We start from the raw sequence: 18,058 nt of genomic DNA on the forward strand, positions 1-18,058 counted from the left end.
TAGGGGTGTGGGGGGGGGGGGGGGGGGTGTGTGTGTGTGTGTGTGTGTGTGTGTGTGTGTGTGTGTGTGTGTGTGTGTGTGTGTGCGCAAGTGTGTTGTTTTGACATTATTATATGAAGCTGTGTCTTAATGCATGGCTTACTTGGGGAATAGACATGTTATCACCGCACAGCAGCTGCACATGGGGCTCGTGTCCCAGTGATCCCCCCCCACCCTGACGCCTATCACCCCTGTCACTTGAATCACAGAGTACCAATTTACTTATTCACAGTTGATAGCGATGATATCCTATTGGATTACCAAAAATAATTCTTATTATAAGGTATTCACAGTGTTACTGTGGATACCTATTTTTATTTTATGATTATTATTATTATTTGGATCATTAATATCCATTATTATAATAATCACCCATTATCATCGGCAGTTTCACAATCAAGGACATGAGGAAACGATTCGGAGCTCAAGAATTAGAATTGTGTTTTTCTTATGTCTTTCTTGCTCAATGTCTCAACATGCGTTCAGCGTAATCACATTGATTTGATGCTCTCTAACCATGCTGATAGCGCTCTGCTTCACTAGTTGCCATGCCAACACACACTTCAACCCAAGAGCCAGTTATCCCTTTTTTTATTTTTTGCCTTCTCACAGTTTTCATTTATGTAATTTTTTGTTTTGTGTTTGCTCAATACTTGGTGAGGGTACACCCCACTGCGGAACACCCTAGTCTTCCGACCGTTGTCTTGTTTATTTTATACAATATATTTTTGCGTTTTCTATGCTTTATTCATGACAGATACAGTCAGAGTTTAACAGGAAGGTATGGGAGAGAGAGAGAGAGAGAGGGGAGGACATGCAGCAAGGGGGGTGCCCTTACCGCCGTCTTCTGACAAATGTCATTCATCACTGTCTGCTCAAGCAGTGCATGTCTGATGGTGCTGCATTTACATTTATACTACTCAGTGATGGATTCTCGCCTTCCACGAAGAGACACATACAGGCTCACCATCGTCCACTCTGGTGGCAGTGTCAGCAGTGTTTTTGATCTTCTGGTAGAGAGGCACTCCAGCAGAGGCAGAGAGCTACCTCTAGGTTTCGCGCTCTGCGGAGGACAGGCGTGCGGCCATGTGAATCATCTCAGCGAGGGGGGTTGGGAGGAAGCAAGCGGCTCCCCAGGAATGATCCTTCAACCACCACTTCTGGTCTTCACCCTGATGGAGGATTGTAATTAACCCCTCTCACCACCCAACGGCTTCTCCCCGTCACCACCTCCTCCCGTACCACCACCACCCCCCGTCACCACCACCCCCCTCCACCACCACCCCCCTCCACCACCACCCCCCTCCACCACCACCCCCCTCCACCACCACCCCCCTCCACCACCACCCCCCTCCACCACCACCCCCCTCCGCCATCACCCCGCAACAGCCATGATCCGTGCAGCCTCCACACACACACACACACACACACACACACACACACACACACACACACACACACACACACACACACACACACACACACACTGCTTGCAGTTAGGAGATCGGTCCCATATGGTCACCATGTTCTGTTGCAATGAACGCAAACAACGCGTGACCTATATTACGCAGAAGGTGTATACCTTAACGTGAGCTTGTGTCTGTGTGAGTGAGTTTGTCTCACTCAAATAGACATATGCTCGCACAACCAGACTCATCACACACACACACACACACACACACACACACACACACACACACACACACACACACACACACACACACACACACACACACACACACACACACACACAGAGAGACACACACAGAGACACACACAGACAGAGTCACACATTCAAATTGTGCCACTCTCAGCTAACCTTCGGTAACATCCAAACCCACGTTAGAGAAATGAACACCGACTGCTAGGTGAGAGGGAACTCAGCGGGAGCCACAGCATGGCCCGGCGGCCCTGAGTCGTACGTTGCTAATTAGAGGCAAAGTAAGTACTGATCCTCAGCCTGCTTTGTGTTCCTCCTACTGCTCTCTCATTATCTTATTCTCTCTCTCTCTCCCTTGTCACTTTCTTTTTTATTGTTTCTGTCTCATTCGATCTCGATCTCTCTCTCCAGCTTTTCTTTCATGCACTCTCTCCCTTATTCACCATATACTCTCTCTCTCTCTCCCTCTCTCTCTGTGTGTGTTGCCGCTGGTCCTCTGCATCTGCAGCGCAGGGAGCTCCAGTGTTCCCAGCTGAAGACACATTCATCACCCAGGGGGGATGTGATAAGAGGGCACGGCTAAGACTTTAACCCCATTGTTTTAATGATGAGGAGGATGAATAATGCTCTCCATTTTCTCTTTATCTCTCCGTCTCGCTCTCTCTCTCTGTATATCTGTGTTCTTTCTGTCTCGCTCACCCTCCGTCTCACTCGCACCTTTCCTCTCATTTCCTATCTCACTCTAACTATCGCCATCTCCTGGTGCTCTCTCTCTCTTTTGTTCTGTCTCATGTTTTTCTTTACCTTTTCCCCTTTTCTCTCTCTCGCTCTCTCTCTGTCTCTCTCCGTCTCTCTCTCTGTCTCTGTCTTCTTTCAAAGTCAGCTAAATACAGAGATTTATACTTCATCGCTTTGAATGCTATATGAAGATTACCTAAGCAGCGGTGCAGTAGGTCATTCTAAGAGGTGCACACCATGTAGACTCCTTTTTCTCACTCCATCTCCCTCTTGTTCCGTTGTCTCGTTTCCCTTGTTCGTGCACCCATCTTTCATCTTTGATGTCTCTTCACCTCTACCTGTCTCCTTCCTCCAATCATTCTCTCTCTGGCTGTCTGTGTCTCTCTCCCGATCAACTAATGGGAGAGAGTGATGGATATGCTTGTTCACACACACCATCGCCTTGGACAGACGGTGTCAGGCTTTACACTCCAGAGTGTATGTTTGGGTGTTTTGTATTTGTATGTGTGTGCGCGTGTTTGGGTGTTTTGTTTTGCATGTGTGTGTTTTGGTAATGCTCTCCGCTCTCTGTGTTTGTGTGGGGGTTGGCCGATGTCCATATTAAATCAGTGTAATTGAGTGAGTAACTGTAAAGGGTCAGGCCAATGGCCTGTTGACATATCATTACCGTCCAATGGACATCCAGAAAAAAACATTATCTTTCATCACTGTCACTGTGGGTCTTGGCCCTTGCCACAAACGTAACCGCCTGCTGTAACATGTAGAGGAACCCTCTGAGCTCTGGACGTTGTAGAACAGCGTTCAGTGAATCTCATTGGCGTCATTGGGAAGGGCGTCATTGGGAAGTGCTGTCATTTTGGCCTGTTAGGCTTATTTATTATTCACTGATAGTCTCAGCAGCTGACTCCAAGGCTGGCTGAGACCACGAGTTCAGTGGAACCACACTGACAAATACAGTGTGGTGTGGATGGATCCCTTCATCCGAGGGATGATGGCAAGATGGCAAATACAATCCTAATCCGTCCCTCCATCCACTAGTGGCGTGTGACATTTAATTAGTCTTTTTTTATACACATATGGGTGTCAGAACGTGCCCTATTTGCGTACTTGCTTATCTTGGCGGGTGCGTCTTCTTTCTGTCATCAGGCATTTGTGTGCATCCATCGACTGCTAACATGTCAGGGAGTATATGGGTGTGTGTGTCTGTGTTTGTGTGTGTGTGTGTGTGTGTCTGTGGACCGTTACACACGGTGCGCAAAGTGCGTCTATGTTCTATGATATATGTGGTTGTCCAGTCACTTGAGAGAAGAGAGATCTACTTTAGTATGTGTGCGTGTTTGTTTGTACATATGTGTGGGTAAACATGTTTGTCTCTAGGCATGTATGTGTGGGTATGTAACCTGTGTGTGTGTGTGTGTGTGTGTGTGTGTGTGTGTGTGTGTGTGTGTGTGTGTGTGTGTGTGTGTGTGTGTGTGTGTGTGTGTGTGTGTGTGTGTGTGTGTGTGTGTGTGTGTGTGTGTGTCTCGAGGGCCACGTGAGGAAGGAGGAGGGGGAGGAGGTGGGAAGGAGGAGGGGGAGGAGGTGGGGAGCCGTGGTGTCTTGACTGACTGGTGGTGAGGCTGATTAATGGGGTGCCGGGGCCGGGAGAGGCCACTCCCCGCTACATCATCCTGGATCTCTCTGTCATGCAAATTATCCAGCGCCACCATTCATGATGAATTATTTCCCCGGTCCTGCTCTTTTAATGACAGCCCGCGTGCAACACACACACACACACACACACACACACACACACACACACACACACACACACACACACACACACACATGCACTGTACACACTCATTTTCATACAAATCCCCCATCTCCGTCAGATGTGCAGATGACAGATTTGCCCAGAATGGCCTCTAGTTGGTTCTGACAGAGGGAACGAGATGCGGGGGGAGGAGGGGTGAGAGAGGGTGAGATAGAGACGGAGAGAGAGACAAAGTGGTTTGACAGAACGATCGTCCTTGAGGTAATCACAGGAAGGAGGTTGCCCTAGGGACCAGGTGGAAACTTGGTTAGCTAACCCTAGGTAACTGTTAGCTCTGTCCGGGGCGGTTGGCGCCTGATCCATGGCCAGGACATGGAGCGGAGAGAGGGGAGGGATGAGAAGGGAGATGGAGAGAGAAAGAGAGAAGCATGAGAATACAATAATAACCAACAAGGAAGTCTATTAAGGGATTCATACTAGAGGGGGGGGGTACGGCCATTCTCATAACCATTCAACACTGCGAGCATAGTTCGCATTGAAATAAATAGTGGATTGTTTGGGGATTGTGGTGAATATTTCAGGACGGAGCCATGTGGTAATTAAAGTGGGGGATAGCGCCCGCCTCCCCAAAACGAGGGTATAAAGACCGCCAAGCGGCTCCCCGGGGAGGGATTTCCCCGGCCCTGGTGCGTGCTTCATTATTTCTGCAGCCCTGACGCCAATTCACTTTGACTCGGGATGATTTTCACACTGCTGGCGCTGCTCGCAGTCTCCTTATTCCAACCACTGCTTACTCTGGGCATTTTGTGGGAAGGCACACACACGACTCCATTCGCACAAGGATATCCAAACAAAGATACGTACACACACACACACACACACACACACACACACACACACACACACACACACACACACACACACACACACACACACACACACACACACACACACACACACACACACACACACACACACACACACACACACACACACACACACACACACAAACATGCACATGGATAAGCACACACACACAAACGTACACACACATGCAAACACACACACACACACACACACACACACACAGCTCCCAGAACCACCGCGAGCTGTCAAGGCGGGGCGCGTCGCTGAACGGGAGTCGTTATCAGGGCGAAAGGAAACACGAGGGAAACAATGAAGCAGAAGCACAGGCAGCCGACTGGCAGGTAAATGGGATCTCCACGGGGGAAAACAACAGGCACCACTAGTTATTAGCGTTTTTGTGTGTTTGTGTGTGGGGATGTCTGTGTCTGTGTGGGTGTGTGTGGCTGATTGTGTGTGTGTGTGTGTGTGTGTGTGTGTGTGTTGGGGGGGGGGGGGGTCTGTGTGTGTTTATGTGTGTGGGGGGGATCTGTGTGGGGGGGTTCTGTGTCTGTGTGTGTGGCTGTGTGTGCGAGTGTGTCAGCCGAAGACTGACCCCCCCCCCCCCCCCCCAGCCCCCCGGTTGGGGGGAAGGGGATCTCTAGTCCTGTATCTGATGCTGTGAGGGATTTATATCATTGTATGGTGTCTGTCATGCCACGCCCAGTGTCCTCCCTGCTGTTAACGAGACGCTTTCTGCATACGTTAGGTGATTGTAGAAAGGACTCACTCAACGTGTCTAGGAAGCCTCTATGCGTTTAGTGAGATTGGCAAGGACTCACTAAATGTCCGTAGGAACCCTATCTATAGCTTTAGTGAGTTTGGCAAAGTCCCACCAAACATATCAAGGAAGCCTCTCTACGTTTAGTAAGTTTGTTAAGGCTCTGAGGCCTTTTTCTTTGTGTCCCCCAAACACGAGTCCCTTCTGATGAGTCAGGATAATGTCATGTTCTCGAGTGGGTGTCTTGCTTTGTCTATAGCTCTTGATGTTGCAAGTTTAGTTTCTTAGTCACGTAATTAAAACAAGCCAGTATTGTTTTGGAATTCATTTCCAAACAATTACTTACTTGCAGGATTATAGGAAAGCAAATCAGCGGAAATGATTTGAATAAAGCACACAGATCGCTTACAGCCTACCTTTTGGATCGTTTGCATATTCATACGTTGAATATGGAACGTGGCTTGCAACGTGTTCAGTCTTGTGCAGCCTCATGCACGAAAAGTCACACGTGTAATGTTTGCCCTCAAGGGCACTTTAGGCATTTTACATATACCTTTTTTTCAAGAGCTTCAATCACAGTCCGATTTGACAATGGTTTATTGCAGAGAACACGACTTATGCGGGTTCAGTTAACGAGAATCTGTCTAAGATTGCTAAAAGCGTATTAATTTCACTTTCTTTCTCTCAGATGGGTCACACTCCATTGGGCTGAATTGAGGCAAGGCCGAAACACAAATCTATTCAAGGTCTGCAGCCATGGTTTCGAATTGTATCTGAAATTCTGTGTTAGACGATGTCTTAATAAGATTTTGGTGGAGGGAAACGAAAAACAACTAAAATCTGAACCGACCTGTCGTCTAAAATAAAGAAAATATATTACTTGCTTTATTAACCCCAGGCAGGAAATATGAGTGTGGCTGCCAAAGTACAGGACAATAATAAGAATCCGAAAGAGAAACACATTTGATGCAACTTCAACCAAAAACATCCATCCTGATACACAAGATAGCTTCCTTGTTCCTCTAAGGGTCCTTGACATTGCCACTCAACTCAGCAGAATCTCCACCACCACCACCACCACCACCACCACCTCCGCCCGCCACCACCTTGACACGGGCCTCCCTGGGGGGTCTTGATACTTGGCTGCCACCATTAGAGCACTCAGCGGTGGACAGCCTGGGTACCGTAATGGGGCCCCTGACACCAGGGGGCCTGTCCCCCCCGGTGGAAAGACAGCCGACAGACCTCTTAGGTTCCAGGACTCACGCGGTTCGTTTCAGTCTTCCGAAGGTTAGGAATATGAATGCAGATTGGTTTGAATAGGAATATGAGAGAGTGTGTCACGTAATTAAATTCTATATTTCTTTGAGGTTATGAAATATAATATACATCTATTTGGTTGGATGCGTGCATCTAAAGCCTCTTGCAGGAAGAAGTGCCTACCTCGATTTTTTAGCAATTATTTTTCATATTTATTTTGTATATTTTTCTGCTGTTCAGTGGATTCTTTGTGCTGCTATTCCTGTTTAGTATGCAGGCTTCCTCTCACTCCGCCGTTAAGACTGCTTGAGGGAGCTGGACTCCTTTGCTCTCGCTTCGTCCTCACAGGTCAGACTCAATATTCAGCTACAGAATTCATTTTATAGTTTTATTCAACTTTCTAGTCATCGTTTTTTCTTCATTCTTCCCGTTGCTTTTCCTCTATTCTCACAGACCGGAGCCTCACAGACTCACACTCCGTTTCACATCAGAGAGAGAGAGGTGTATAAGCAGGGTTAACGATGCTGCTTCGGGGGGAGCTGCGGTGTGTGTTGGTGGCTGGGGGGGGGGGGGGGGGGGGGGGGGGGTCGGGGGTCTTCGCTTTCATGAAGCCGCCACTAAAACGCCATTGGTACCACTTGCCCTCTATGAGAACCTGCCGTGATGAGCGGCGAAGCGTCTCGCCTTCTCACACCATCTCCATCGCTCAAAGGTCCGCCTTCCACTCTGGCGCACGGAGGAAGGTGGTTGGTTCTGGTTGGTGACCTCCCATTGGCTGACGATATTCCCCCTATGCAGCTGCTAGAGGTCAGCCTGGTTAACACCCCCCCCCCCCCCCCCCCCCCCGCTGAGCTTTCTCTGCCCTTGGTAAATCGAACTGGGAACCAGAGTCATTTTCTGCATTTAAATTGGAACAATTTGTCCGTCTGTGTGTGTGTGTGTGTGTGTGTGTGTGTGTGTGTGTGTGTGTGTGTGTGTGTGTGTGTGTGTGTGTGTGTGTGTGGGGGGGTCTGTGTGCATGAACGTGAAGAGACTAATACATACACCACCACACTTGTGAATTTTTCCTCACACTTCCTATATCCAAACATAGTCTCAATGTCCAATTAAAATGAATCACTGAATCTTTGCTTCTGTTTGATGCCCAGTAATCATCTCCCACATTCCTTTACATCTATTTTAAAGGGCGCCTATTTAACCTCCAGGTATAGTCCAACTCCTCGTCACCTTCTGCTGGACTGTGCCAACTGGGAGGCTGGAGTTGTATCTATCCGTCTTGCGTATGGATCCCTCCCATCCCTCCCACCAACTTCTCCCACCTGGTAGATAAAATAAGGTGCCCTTTACATCCTACATCTGTTCCTGTGGATATTCCCGCGTGTGATTTCCTCTCTTTCAGAAGACGTGAGAACAGGGCAGTAGCCAAGGTTGGAACAATAGTGAGGCGAAGGGGGGGTTGTGCTCTGCTCACGCAACAACAGATGCCTCACACGACTGAATTAAGCGGTAACTCATATCCTAGAGGCTATCAACCGCTTAATTTGTATACAGTTGTTCTTCGTTTCTTCTAATTCTATTTTTATCTCTCGATGAAATGACAGAGGTCCGCACCTCATGTGAGCTGAGAGCTGACTCTGGGCATGCTCGAGGTCCCTCACGGTGGTTCCCTCTCTGCCCGGCGGCAGGGCAGTGGCGATGGGGGACTGTCACGGCGTGCAAACACGCTCGTGAGTCAGACACTCGACCATCCCCGCAAAACCTCCACAAACCGTAGGAACTTCCCCAGCCCCCTTCTGTCCCCCATGGGGGGCTGTTATTGGCAGAGCGGGGTCTGACAGGGGGGTTCTAATCAGCGGAGAGCCCGTGGGACGACCATTTTCTTCTGTCCAGCTAAGGCGAAAGGGACTTTGTGTGGTTTATCTTCTCCTATCCTTCGCTTGGCTTTTGGGGATTTTTCCGCGATGGAGCTAAAGCTTACATCAAACACCAACACCATTTGGTATTTGATGAAACCTTCTATACCTGATTATATATTGGTTGTTTGTAATCAAAGTCGCAGAGAACCACTTGTGGATTAGTTACACGCACGCACGCACATTGAACAAGGGTGTGCTCATACAGTCACCAATTTAAGATGTCCATGTATCTCCTCGTCCATCAAGGCTGTTGTGTCCGGAACACCCGATCCGTGAGCAGAATCAAACACAGGGCCATGTCTCATACATAGGAGACCGCTTGGCCTCGCCAACCTCCCCTTCAACTCAAACAAACTAACAGCAGCAACAACAACAACCTCAGCACCTAATGGGGCGCCCTGTGGCTTACCTGGGAGCCCGCATACTATCGGGGCTTAGTCTTTACGGGACCCAGCCTGGGCCCTTGGCCGCATGTCATCTGATCCCCCCCCCGCTCTCTCTCTGTCCTGCTGTTCCTGTCAATCTACACTGTCCTGTATAATATAGCAAAATATAAATACAAAAAAATTGGTAACCACAGAGGCTCATTTGTATGATTCACACAAGTGTACATACACACGCACAGTGTACATACACATGCAACTGTCCACCACACACACACACACACACACACACACACACACACACACACACACACACACACACACACACACACACACACACACACACACACACACACACACACACACACACACACACACACACACACACACACACACACACACACGATGAATATTTATTACTTTTTCTATGGTATTTTGCTTCAGAGCATAACCAAGGTTAGGTAGTAAAGGACACACACACACACACACACACACACACACACACACACACACACACACACACGCGCAAACACACACACGCAAATTAATGCACACACAGAAATAACACTTACACACACACACACACACACACACACACACACACACACACACACACACACACACACACACACACACACACACACACACACACACACCTACCCCAACTTCTTTGCACGAGTCACAGCCATGACAGCTGTGGCCTAATGATGAATCCCTGGGCCTATAGATGCTAACCGGAGGCTAGCCAGGTATGGGCCACGCCACTCTGCCAGCTCACATTAGCAGGGTGGATGGTGGATCCACACCAGATTTGCATGCGTTCCCTGCGAGGGGCTTCGGAGGGGCCTGGCGCTGTCGTGGTTATCTCTCGGAGAGAAGATACTCGGCTCCTCCCCCCCATGTCTGCAGCCTAACCTGTAGGCGTCTTTGATCCAAACACCCTCACAACACCGCCTAGTGCTTAATGAAATGTATCTCAATTAATTGTAAGTTGATCAAAGTGTTGACGAGACATTCATGTAAATGTAATTGATTTCATGATTTTTGAAGTGAAAGGTTGCAGACTTCCAAACCAACGGTTAGCCATAAAAGTGAATGTTGATGCGTGGCTATTGAGTTTTTGACTTTCATGTGATATGTAATTGGCTGCGGTAAGATTTTCCCTTGGCTACCATGCTAAGGTGGCTCAACAGGAGAGCTAAGCAGCAACAGAAGATGGGAATGGTGGGAATTAACTAATTAATATAAATCGTACAAGGCTCTTCCCGCATTTCCTAAAAAATATGTTTAGAAATATGCATATCTGAATAAATCCACTCATTCATACTAGAGTCAGTCTGGAGATGGTTGGTATGTTATTAATTAATGTAGACAATGCAATTTGTCATTCAGACCAACGACAATTGAGCAGGGCTCGAGTTAAAAGATGAACGGCATTCCGGGCAACCAATCGGCATAGCTAGATTCATGAGGGGGACAAAAACAGCTTTTTGAAGAATTATTGGTATGGTGCGGGAATCCAGATTGTGGTATTCCATTATGAACCAGCACTGGAGGTCCACAACCGCCCGGGTAAGAACCAAGGACATGGTGAGCATTGCCAACAACGTTAACTTTAAATTGGATGGACAATTATATTTCCCCAGGACCTCCCCCCAGTCCAGAGTTTAGATTGCAAATTAATTCCGCCCTGAACTGACCCCAGCGTTAAGTCCCTGCTCCTCACTTTAGATTCATTATGCTCTTAGCTCACAGCAGGTGCCCCCGTTGTTCCTCTGCAATGTACACCATTAATATCAATTGGAGTGAAAACACGTCATCTGGGGGCTGTGTAATTAAAATGGCGGCAGCGATGTGGAATTGATGATTCATGGGAAAATCTGCTATGCTAATAGAGTAGCGACGCTAAAGCACGGGGGGGGGGGGGGAGCTAGCGTCCACAAGAGATCGTCCCGGAGGGAAGGCCCTTGTTCTCGCAAGTTTCCGGGGAAGGCGGGGGGCTCTAGCGGGGGTCCTCTATAGCAGGGGCCTCCAGTGGGATTCTCCAGCTGGGTGCAATGCTGTGATGCAGGCTTTCCTTTTCTTCTCATCGCAAACTTTGTGTTTTTCTTGCTGGTTTTGGCTCGTCGTTTTCTCTGGAGAGGGAATCGGAACGCAGGCAGACTTTCCCCGCCTCACAAATAATTACAAAGAACACCTGAATTCCTCTGCCAAAGCCTGCAGTAGAACAACGCCTTTTTTTCACCTCTTTCCCTTTGTGACGAGCAGGAATGCACACATGTGTGTTGCCAACTGCATCGTCAGACCTTAGGGATTCTGGAAAGCGCATGGATTCACATTCAAACGATTATGCATGTGCACGTTTATATATGTATGTGCGTGTGTGAGAGTGTGCGCCTTTGTGTGTGTGTTTGCGGGAGAGTGCACGTTTGCGTCTGTATGTGTGTGCGTGTGTGCATGTGTGTGCAGTGCACATGCTTCAGAGCTCCGACAGCGCCTGACTACCCTCCAGCAGAAAGTGTGCACGACTACAAAACAGTTAGTTCTCCCTCCAGCCTCCACTCATTCATTGTGATGCTCGCTAGCCAATCAGTCTGAGTGTGTAATCACTGGGATGGAGCAGTTCTGAATCACGGCTGTAGGGTGAGGCTGGGACCAAACCGTGTCGCTGATAATGTGGACTGTAATCTAAAATAAAATGGGGTCAAAGTTTGTTCAGGTTTTCTTTCTCTCTCTCTCTCTCTCTCTCTCTCTCTCTCTCTCTCTCTCTCTCTCTCTCTCTCTCTCTCTCAACAGCGAGACAATACATATTGAATATGTATTGCGATTCAGTAAATATTGCAGTACGAAATGCCGGAGCTCTGCATGGTTTAGCCTTGGCGTTGATGCAAACGATGTTTGCATCTGCTCATTTAGCTTCGATAACATTGATAACATTTATTATGGTATTGTGCAAGCAAGAATCCCGATTCTCATATATATATATATATATATATATATATATATATATATATATATATATATATATCAGTGGAGGCTTTTCAAGTGAGGAGAGGGAGGAAGATCCTCCTTAACATTGTTGAGAATAAAAACATTTAGATTGACCAGACTACTGTAATGAATGAATGCCCTTAATTATGACTAGTTAAATGCCTTTGTATATTTATTGTTTGTTTCCCTGGGTAAAGCGACATTAGCACCCCATATCCCCTATTGACAATTACTTCAGGGAGGACGTTCTTCCCTCAGCCTCCATTGACTCCCATTCATTTCCCTGAAAGTGTTAGCGGCCGGTGAATAACATGGGGCTCAACGGGAGAGGAGGAACGTCCTCCTCTGAGTGGGTGTGGCTAGCTAAGTGATCTGGATCCCGCCTACGTCTATTCACGAATAGGCTGGAGCCCTGGCTGCGCTATGAACCAATAAGCAGGAGTCCTGGCTGTGGAGCTGCCCGGAGGGAGGGGTTAACCCCTCAAGTCTATGCACTACGAGAACCAACGAACCCGCTCAGTCGTAGGCCTCGTTTCAACCGAGCGGTGCGCTACTGTTCGCTGCGGTACAGTGCGGCTCTGTTCGCTTATATTGACGTTTCCGTAGCCCGCGGCCGGGCTCCGTAGCCCGCGGCCGGGCTCCGTAGCCCGCGGCCGGGCTGCAGTGCCCTTGGCCGGGCAGGGCTGCCCGAGGCCGAGCTGCGGAGCCCGCGAGGAGGATTGACTTGATCTATAAATGAAGTCCTTCAATCTTAACTGGCTTAACACCATGACCAACATTCTGAAACATCCATTAACATCCACATTTGCCTCAAACAATGCTAGGCTTACAGCCCATCTAAATAGTTGTGAAATAATGTTCTTGTTGTTCTTTTAATTGTTTGTTACTCTGACCGTTCTGTTTGATATTGTGGAAAAGATGTTTGTTAGTGATTGTTAGTTAGTGTTAGTGAATGATTCAGAGCATGATGCATTTTAAATGGCATCACTTTTGGTCTTGTTTCTTAATTTTTCAACAATTATAGATGAAAATAAACATAGCCAAATTACAATCAATAGCCTCAGTCCTTGAGGGCAAAGATGGGCCGAATGATTTTTTTATTTAGTTATACAAACTAAGAGTTGGCCTGATTTGACTAATTGGCTTTGCATCCTTTCCTTCTGCACTTGTAGTCCAAGGCATGCAACCCACCAGCTTTCAAAGTACAATGCTGCCACTGGTGGATTTGTATCAATTCACATAATTATCCCCCCCTACTATTTTGCAGTTTACCAAAACACCCTGAAACAACTTGAGTCTCACATACTTAAGCCACCATACGCCCCTAACAGTGCAAGCAGGCCAAAGGCAACCAAGCGCGCAGTCCTTCCTCCCTCACTTTTTTACCAGCCACCACTCAGATATATATATATATATATATATATATATATATATGTATATATATGTATATATATATATATATATATATATATATGTGTATATATATATATATATATATATATGTATATGTGTATATTTTACTTATTTTTCATTCATGTTCCTTTTATTTAAGTTTTGCCCGGTCCTCTCCGTCCTTCTTCTCTTTCTTTCTCTCCTTCTAGAAGTTTCCCTGAACCTCCAGGAAGCTGCGCTGTAGGTGCTCTCCTAATGCATGCACAAAATGCTAGGCTAGGCCTGACTTTCATTTTTTTTTCTCTCGACGTACGGTAATTACTCCCTTGCAACACGCCCATTAGGCTTTGAGAAATGCTCTGGGGATTGCCGCCGAAGCAGCCCAATCAGCTGAAGCAAAGTCACGGCCAAAAAATAACCTCCCTCCCCGACCACCGGGGAAGCATCGGCCCACTCTGCAAGGCACGCCGTCAGCGGCTTTCAGAGGTCAGGCCTGCTCAGGAAATATGCAAATTCACTGAGTGAGAAGTGAAAACGGTCACTGGTGAGTTTGAGGCATTTGATAAACAAAAGCGTCTGAGGAAGTGCGGGTCTTTTCTTTTAAAGGTCATTTAGCACGGTGCCCAGTGTTTTCAGAGCACTAAATTGGTCACCCCGCCAAACTGTTTTGAGGCTCATTTACAAGTGATGGGTCCCTGTAACCCTGGTTAATGGGAAAAATAAAGTTGAATGGTTCTTTGAGGGACGGAGATGCAAACTTTTTCTGCAACTTCCATCGAAACAAATTATCATTTTTAACAGTCAGCATTTCTTAAAATGGCTGCTTTCTGTAATATAACGCATCACACATCGTGATTCTCTCTCTCTCTCTCTCTCTCTCTCTCTCTCTCTCTCTCTCTCTCTCTCTCTCTCTCTCTCTCTCTCTCTCTCTCTCTCTCTCTCTCTCTCTCACTCTCTCCTTCTCACTCTCTCCTTCTCACTCTCTCTCTCTCGCTCTCTCCTGCTATGTGTTTTTCTGTATCTCTCTCTGTGAGTTTTCCTCTATTTATACCAATTGGAAGTCACAAGGAACAGCAGCGTGACTGAATGATTAAAGAAAACTGAGCTTTGAGGGTTGATCTCCACAGGAAGGAACGCAGCCACAAAGGAACCGCCTAGTTTACGACTGAGGAACAGATCTCATGTCTAATTTCCCTGACTACTTTCTCTCCCAGCGTTCCCCTTATATGATAACCAACACAATAAACAATTCTGATCTTCTTTCGGTTATTTAAAGGGGTCATATTATACCACCAGGTGCCACAAGCCTTTTCGAAAATCTGCCCCTTCTGACATCATTAGTGGGCGTGTCCACCTAGATCTATGCTGGATAGATGAGCAACGTTTACTTCAGTCCAATGGGCAGGCTGGTAGACTGATATATCCTGCTCAGATCTAGGTGGACACGCCCACTAATGATGTCGGAAGGGGCAGATTTTCCAAAAGGCTTGTAAGGACTAATCGCACTCACACCTAGTGGTATAATATGACCCCTTTAACGCAAAAAGAAGAGCACACTGAAAAGCGACTCTGCACTACCAGAGTATGGCCATACTATACCGGCAGCACTTTGTTTTGTTTCTCTGGTCTCTCTGATGTTGATTATATGCTTTTAGGGCCTTTGTTCTGAGCTGCCTCTGCCGTGCGTCACTTAGGACTAAAACATGTAACATCCTGTCATGGGAGTGTCAGGCGAGGTGAGCACTGACGCTCCGTAACAAACCCCATCTCTCTCTCTCTCTCTCTCTCTCTCCCTCTCCCTCTCCCTCTCCCTCTCTCTCGCTCTCGCTCTCTCTTCAGTTTTTTATGGGAAAAGGAGCGTGGGAATAGAGGATAAGCATTAAGAAAAAAAAAGACAAGAAAGTTGAATTAAAATATACAAGTAATTCTGAAGCTGAATATTGAGTTTGACCTGGGACCTCTTTCTTCTCTCTTCTCTCCGCTATCTCCAGGCGTGAAGGCGGTGTTCTCGGGCCACTACCACCGCAACGCGGGCGGCGCCCACGACGGCCTGGACATGGTGGTGAGCTCGGCCATCGGCTGCCAGCTGGGCGGGGACGCCCACGGCGTGCGGGTGGTGGTGGTCACCGCCGACGCCGTCCTCCACCGCTACTACAGCCTGGAGCAGCTGGCCGCCCAGGGCATGGACCTCGACCTCAGGAGGCTCCTGCAGCAGCCGTGACCGGCCAATTGGAAAGGGGGGCGGGGCGAGGCCGTGACGAACCAATCAGGATGATGGCTGCGGTCGTGACAAACCAATCAGGATGATGGCTGCGATCGTGACAACGAATCAGACAGGTTTTCCGATTTAGGACCGGTTCGACTGCCATGATAGTATTTGATTTTGGTTTTGATTTTTGATTTTGTAATCCGTTGTGAAATGACGATTGAATGGTGATGTGGAGGGGGAGAGGGGATCGTAATACTTCCTTATTATACCTCAGGAACTTTATACTAGATGAAGGGACAGGACTCGTGTCTCTAGGACAGTGAATAATGGTTCTTCCATTAAAGTTTAACAGTATTGCAATCCGTTATCACACTGGTGGTTTTGGTGTGTGTTACATAATAGGTTTTTATTCCCTTTCTGTTAGAAAATGATAATAAGAAGAAGGTCAGCACAAAAATGTTATCGTTTTAAGCTTTTATCGTCTCACAACTATGCAGCTTATTTTTCTGTCGAGGTCTTTGCTGCTCCACTACAAGCTACGTTGGTTCACCTCACCTGATCGTTTCTGTTTGGTCCTTTGTTGTGTTAGCCGGAGGGGGCTCATATGCCAGGACACAGAATATGACTCTAACGAAGGCCGGTTGGGGTTGATTGATTAATGTACCCGGATCGCATGTCATAAAACAACACTGTTCAAAACTAGTTCAACGTCTAATAGTTAAGTTCATATCCCAAAATTGTGTGTCTGTATTTAAGTGATCCATCGCTGAATAGTGGTAGACTGGTAGTACCGGTGATATCAAATCAGATGATCTCATTGGCTATAAATCTAGATAGAGCTCCTAAGCATAGGCCTTTGGTACGTCTGGTGACATGCCTGAGAACTATGTAGAAAACCTCTGACATTCCTGGAGAATTCATTGCATATAATAATCAATAATAATAATACTAAAATGAGTCTGTACAAAATTTAATTAAAAACTCCAAAACGATGCAACTTTGTATGCTGATTTCTTTTTTAAGTCTAGTGGTCACATCAAGTGTGTCTGTAAAGTATATCAAAGAATGACGCACGTTATTTCACTTTGGTTTAAATTTATTTAAAATGAGTGTGTTCAAGTGCAGTAAAAAAACATGTTTTGTAGCTGCTTCAACCGAGAGATTTTCTATCTCAATCAATCAATCAGGAACATCGTGATGCAAGCGGGGTGGAGAGGAAGAGAGAAAGAGCCTCTACTCGAAAATAATATTCATGAATTTCTGAGTACTGGATGTGCACTATTTAAACCATCATGTGTATCATTTTCCCATGTATTTAATTTCAGCATCGTCGTTTTCTGTTGCAAAGCGTCCTTGAGATACCAAATGAAAAGTTCTCCATCAGTCCAGCTAGGGCTGGGCGATTAATCGAATTTTGATCGCGATTACGATTTTAGCGTCAAACGATCAGGAAATTAACATAATCGAGTTATCCGATTTTTTGTTAATTATTATTTTTTATTTTTTTATTTTTTTTTAATGATTTATAGAAAGGTCAGAACAGCTGGACACATATCTGTATATCATTTTAGATTGGAACATTTTCTCATGATTTTCTTTAGATTGGAACATATTTTTCCCATAATCGAGCAGCCCTAAGTCCAGCTATGTATTAGTATTGTCCTCAATCACCATTTCAAATAATTCTGAAACATGAGATTCAGATTTTGGATAAAAGGCCACTTCCCTCTTTTGGCTCCCCCACCCCGCTCTTCCGATGGTGGGTCTGTGTTTGTTACATCACACCCCCATAATCCCACAAAAACCCCACCTGGCTCATCCGCCTGGCGGCTCTGCTGGGATTCAGAAACACGCTCCTGTCTACGCTGCGTCGCAGCGTTGCGTAAGAGGGCTTCCGGCGCAGCCATCCCCTCAAGCACTTCTGCTTATTTCTCTGAGAGAGCTTTTGGATTGGGCTAATACGTTAATGATGTGTTTTCAGCCCAGCGACTGTGTGAGGGGAACATGCTAAGACCTAGCGATATGGGAACCACTTCCCCCGCCCAAGTGTTGTAATTATAGAGAGAACCAGGGGGGGTAACATTGTTGTG

The 18,058-nt window shown here is 46.8% G+C and overlaps 1 protein-coding gene across 1 annotated transcript in view; it reads left to right on the forward strand.

The window, feature by feature from the left end:
- cpped1 (calcineurin-like phosphoesterase domain containing 1) overlaps positions 1-16,960 on the forward strand; it is a 35,426-nt gene extending 18,466 nt beyond the window's left edge. Inside the window, exon 6 of the mRNA XM_060036201.1 lies at positions 15,751-16,960. Coding sequence (XP_059892184.1) covers positions 15,751-15,980 — 230 coding nt within the window. The 3' untranslated portion in view covers positions 15,981-16,960. The remainder of the gene's footprint in view (positions 1-15,750) is intronic.
- Positions 16,961-18,058: the final 1,098 nt, after the last annotated feature.

The sequence above is a fragment of the Gadus macrocephalus genome, chromosome 18 (assembly GCF_031168955.1).
Source record: "Gadus macrocephalus chromosome 18, ASM3116895v1".
Taxonomy (NCBI): Eukaryota; Metazoa; Chordata; class Actinopteri; order Gadiformes; family Gadidae; genus Gadus; species Gadus macrocephalus.